The 5417-nt window shown below is 36.2% G+C and overlaps 1 protein-coding gene across 1 annotated transcript; it reads right to left on the reverse strand.

Annotated features, from left to right (window-relative positions):
- Positions 1–383: 383 nt before the first annotated feature.
- LOC308678721 (olfactory receptor 5A2-like) lies at positions 384–1316 on the reverse strand (the record flags this gene model as incomplete). The annotated part of the gene is made up of 1 exon (XM_081345956.1): positions 384–1316. The coding sequence occupies one exon, from the start codon at positions 1314–1316 to the stop codon at positions 384–386; it is 933 nt and encodes a 310-aa protein (XP_081202082.1).
- Positions 1317–5417: the final 4101 nt, after the last annotated feature.

Below are 5417 nucleotides of genomic sequence, written 5' to 3' on the forward strand. Positions count from 1 at the left end.
TTGATGTTCATGCAACATCATTATTTCTAGTAGAAGTTTCATTACTTGGCTATGTAATATTGACAATGAATGGGAGATTGGAGATTGCTGGCTATTGTATACTATGAGTTTCATCAAGATTTTCTTTCTGTGTGTGTGTGTGTGTGTGTGTGTGTGTGTGTGTTGGGGGATATCTGTGAAATAGACGGAAATGTTTGGAAAAGGCAAATGTTACTCCCATTAGCTGTAATAATAAAAACCTCAGGCATCAATTGTGAAGTTAGTTTCTTTTATTATTTAAACTGCATTATTACAAAATCATCAGAGATAAAACATGATTTTTCTTGATATCAATTATTTTAATGATTTTGTATGGATCTTAATTCAGCTATAAAAACTTCCAACTATAACTTGCTCTTTCCAAGAGCTTTCCAAAGAGCCCCCTGAACTTCCTTGTTTCTTAAGCTATAGATCAGGGGGTTGAGCAGTGGTGTAATGATGGCATATAATACTGAAATGAGGGGGTCTTCTTCTATAGAGTGAGCAGATGAAGGACGTATGTAGGTATAGATGATGGTGCCATAAAATATGCTCACTACAGTGAGATGTGATCCACAGGTGGAAAATGATTTTATCCTGCCACGAGCAGTGCGAATTTTGAGGACAGAGGAGACAATAAATATATAGGAAAGAAGGATCAGGCTAAATGATACAATCATAATGCCCCCAGACATGGTGAAAGTCACCATCTGGCTGATGAAGATGTCAGAGCAAGATAAGCGTAATAAGGGAGGAATGTCACAGAAAAAGTGTTTGATTTCATTGGAATGGCAGAAATGTAAGGAAAAGACCATGGCTATAGTAATAGTGGAATTCAAGAGGCCAATACTCCAGGAGGCTGCCAACAAATGCTGACGTATTGTTCGGTTGACTAGAATAGTGTAGTGCAAGGGGTGGCAGATAGCTACATAACGATCATATGCCATGCCCGAGAGAAGGACACATTCTGTGGCCCCTAAAGCACCAAAGAAATACAATTGTAATGCACAACCTATGTAGGAGATGGTTTTGTCCCCTGACAAGAGATCCCACAGCATTTTGGGAAGAGTAGTGGAAATGTAGCAGATCTCAACAAAAGAAAGATTACCAAGGAGGAAGTACATAGGAGTTTGGAGATGCTGATCTATCCTAATCAGTGTAATGATGGTTAGATTCCCAGTTAAAGTAAACAAATAGAGAAACAGACCTATAAAAAAGAGAAGAATCTGTTTGTTTGGGTCAATAGAAAAACCCATTAGGAGAAATTCTGTGACACTTGTCTGGTTCTGATTTTCCATCTGCCTGATGTCCATCTTTTATGAGATTATTTCAGCTTCTTGGGCTTGAAGAGTTCTCATCTATTTTACCAACCAATGCTGATACTCCCCAGAAGTGACAGTAGTAAAAAAAATCTGTCAATTAATAGTTAATTTGTAAATCAGTTGTCATCAGAGCAGCTTCACATATAAGCAGCAGATCTAGATCAGGATAAAAAATTAGCTGTAATGAGCTGGCAGGTGACTGGCCAGTTTGCACTAGAACATTAAAACCTCCTGCTTTGGGGGTTTCTTGCCAAGAATGTTGAATCTTAAATTGATCAAGAAAATCTTTCCTGTTCCAATTCACAGTTACTAACACAAGCGCCAGTAAACCCTAGATAATATGAAGTAAGGATTGGGAACCTATTAATTTCAGTTTCTTTCAATTTGTCATTTTTGTGGGTATGTCACAACTAATTCAATGAATCTGAGAGTTTTTCTCTACATTAAAATTTGAAAGCTTTTAGTACTTATTTCTGTTTCATTTATTTGTAAATTTACAACCCACACACTCTTCAAAAGCTTTCCTCTATTTTAACTCTATTTTCAGTAATGTCTAAAAAGCTAATAGAGAGGGAACTAACTTCATATCAGGGACAAGGATATTCCAAAGGGCAGGTACGGCAACAGAAAAGCAGTGCCCATAAACTTCTATCATTCTTGCCTCTTAAAAGTGAGAATCTGCTGGCAGATTCTTCAGGAACCTAAATGTCAGGCAGGGGTATATGAAATATTTAATCTTTAGTTATATAAACACACAGTCTTCTCAACCTTCTAGTGTCATATAATAATTCTAGAAAGTCTCAGAAATAGAAAACAGAGCTAGAACAATTTCCCCTGTTGTCAGAATCCATTTATATCATATTCATAAATGTATGTTTAAACCATTATTCCATGGATCCTGCCATCTCCCGAGGAGGAGGGAACAGATGTGTACTGAGCCTGTATTAGGCATTTCAAAGGAAAAGAGAAGCCTTTTGAACTGGGGAAACAAAAGGGGGGGTTAGGGTAGGAGCATCTGGCTTGTGTCATGGAAGAGAGCAATAAACTTAAAAGGTCCTAAGTTCCTTTTTCCCAGGAGAGGGATGATAGGAGGTAAATGATGGGGGACTGACCAAATGGGGTTAAGGGGGGGTTGAACCGGGAACTCTTTATAAGGGTTTAGTTTGTAGTACAATATTAAGTCCTGTCTTGTATTCCTACAACCAAGCATGTCATAGTAAAGATTTTTTTTGGACTAAGATTTGGCTCCAAGAGTTTTGTCTTCCTAAGACGTGGTTTGGGGTGGGTCCTGACACGTCTTTTGTTTTATTATAGAAGTATAACAAAATAACAGTATAAGGGACCTTGGAGATCTTCTAGTCCAACTCCTGCTCAAGCAGGAAACCATATACCATTTTAGGCATATCCAATCTCTTCTTAAAAACCTCCAATATTGGAACACCCACAACTTCTGGAGGCAAGTTGTTCCACTGATTAATTGCTGTAACTGTCAGGAAATTTCTCCTTAGTTCTAGGTTGGTTCTCTCCTTGATTAGTTTCAATTGATTGCTTCTTGTCCAGCCTTCGGGTATTTGGACAATCTCATAATTTCTGTCATGAAAATATGTTACCATGATCATTGTTTGGATCAGGTAAATGGGATCCACCTACCCTTGTGACCCAGATCTCAGGGCTTGAAAAACTAAGGCTACTCTGAAAAGCCCTGCATTAGACAAGGATAAAATGCAACAATTCCACTTGCCTACTTCTGTTCCATTAAACATTATAATTCACTGGTAACTTTTTGAAGCAGCTCTGGGACAGAAGAAAAGACTTTTGGAGGAGCTGGTTGTAATGCTTTCAGTAAGGGAGGCCAGGATCAAAGGTTAGGCTACATTATAGTGTAAACACAAAGATAAAATATGTATGAAATTGTTAGGTTTTTGTTGAAAACCAACAGAAGCAGAGACAAAAATGATTTCCAGTATTGGCATTGGCTAGAATGATCATTATGCATCTTGAAAATTGGCTTCAGAGCCATAGAGGGCTACAGTGGGAATTGTTCCACTGAATCCCCATTGAAAGGTAGATATAGAAAAAAAAAATGGAAATTTCCATCCAGTACAAGAACCTCCATGTTTCTCTTAATAAAGAACTACCTGCAGTGCAGACATTGTGCATTAGAAAGATGTACAAATGCACAAAGTATGTGATCAGATTCCAAGATCTGAATTTATTTTGCAGATCCAGCATCTTAATTAATGAATTCTTAAACATAATAGTAGAGAATGTAGGTAGCTCAGGGTTGAATTATTGGTTTGTTGTGATTAAGTAATACTTGAAATGAATCTTTCTCAATTTCTTCTTGCCTTGGTGTGCAGATTTGCGTGATGCTGTTTTACTCACTGTGGTTTTGACTGCTGGTGGCCCTAAAAATGGAAGAAGCAGAAGAATACTGCTAATTCATGATCAGCTTTTTTCAAGGGCTACCCAGCTGTACTTAGGCCTTCCTTTCTGATTCATAAATGGAATTTTACTCAGTATATTCTTACAACATTCTTTGTACTTGTCATTGCCTGTAATTGATGTATGTGTGTGCAGCTCATGGTTTGACAGCACATGACTAAGTTGTGATCTGAACTTTATCTAACACATATCATAATAGCCACTTTTCACCCTCATATTGATGGATAAAAATTAAGAAGAAGGTTAAAGATCAGTCCAAGTTCACAAAGGTTGAAATCTACTGCACTGAGCCATCTCTATTTAATGAATGTAACCTGTACAGGTTTGTCTAAATCAAAAATAGATTTAGGAATACTTCTGTGTTTTATACTGCATATTTTTATTTGGTTTCCTCTGAAAGAAAGTAGATTGATCATACAAACTAAAAGCAGTCAATCTTTTTGCTTTCAATTCTCTGAGATAATGATATTTCTTTCTGCCTTCTATCCATGGAGTAACTAGTGAAAAGATTGTTCAGCTTGAGCAAGCTTCTGAAATGAAGACGTTTTTGCTTGCTTTGAGTTCTTTTCCATTGAGGTTACATTAAAAAAATATCTTGAAAGGAAAATAAAACATAACATTTTGGAAAAATCAAAACAAACAAAGATCCCATTTTTAATCTCTGTAACCATGAATCATTCAAGCTGATGCTTGTATTCTTTGTAAAACAGATCTTTAATAAGAATTAGGATTGAATGAAGTTAAAATCATATAGCACCGTATCTTACCTTGCATTAAATCCCATTGAATTCAGTGTGACCTAGAGATGTCAAGTCTTTTGTAAAATGTATTAAGTACTTGATGTACCACTTTAAAATGTCAGTTTGTTTTCATTTATCATTCAGGTAAGTTTTGCATATTCTTTTTTTTCACACTATCATTTCTCACTTAGAATTTTCTTTTGTTTACACTTCTACTGAATTTATATTATATCTACAATTATACTGTAGCTGTTTTTCAGTGTCAATTTCCCTGGGGCTACATTAAGTAATTACCATTTAAAAAAACCAATTAGTTTTGTTACCCTTGTTTCTTAGTAAAAACAGGCAATGGAAATAAATAATTGATTAGTGTAAATTCAAAACTTTGAAAGCATTTGCACTTACAAAGCTGTTAGACTTACCAGTATTAGCTTTACAACTCATACAAAGATAATTAGCATCAGCATGACATCATAAAGGGAAGTTGTGGTCTCCATGCAGATGGCTTTATTACAAGCCAAGCTGAGCTAGCAGTTCAAGAACCCAACTGAATGAGTCAAGACTTAAGACTATTTTATGGTTCTTTGGTTTTAAAGAAAGTAGATCAGATAGGATTATCAAGAATGCTGATAGGATCTCAGATCTGTTTTCTGAAGTTTTACATTTTATTCAGTTCCAATATTATTGAAATCAAATTTTAAAAGATAACACTGATTTAACAGTTTGACACAGGGATGTCAAACTCCTAGCCCATGGGCCGGATGCATCATGCTCAAACTGTATTCACCCCATTGCCATAAATGGAAAAAAAGTAGTGACACGTTGCAACATGTCATGTGACATTGCGGGTTTGACACCACTGGTTTGACAAAACATGTCTACATTCTTTTGT

Source organism: Vipera berus (genome assembly GCF_964194415.1).
Source record: "Vipera berus genome assembly, chromosome: Z".
In the NCBI taxonomy this organism is placed as follows: Eukaryota; Metazoa; Chordata; class Lepidosauria; order Squamata; family Viperidae; genus Vipera; species Vipera berus.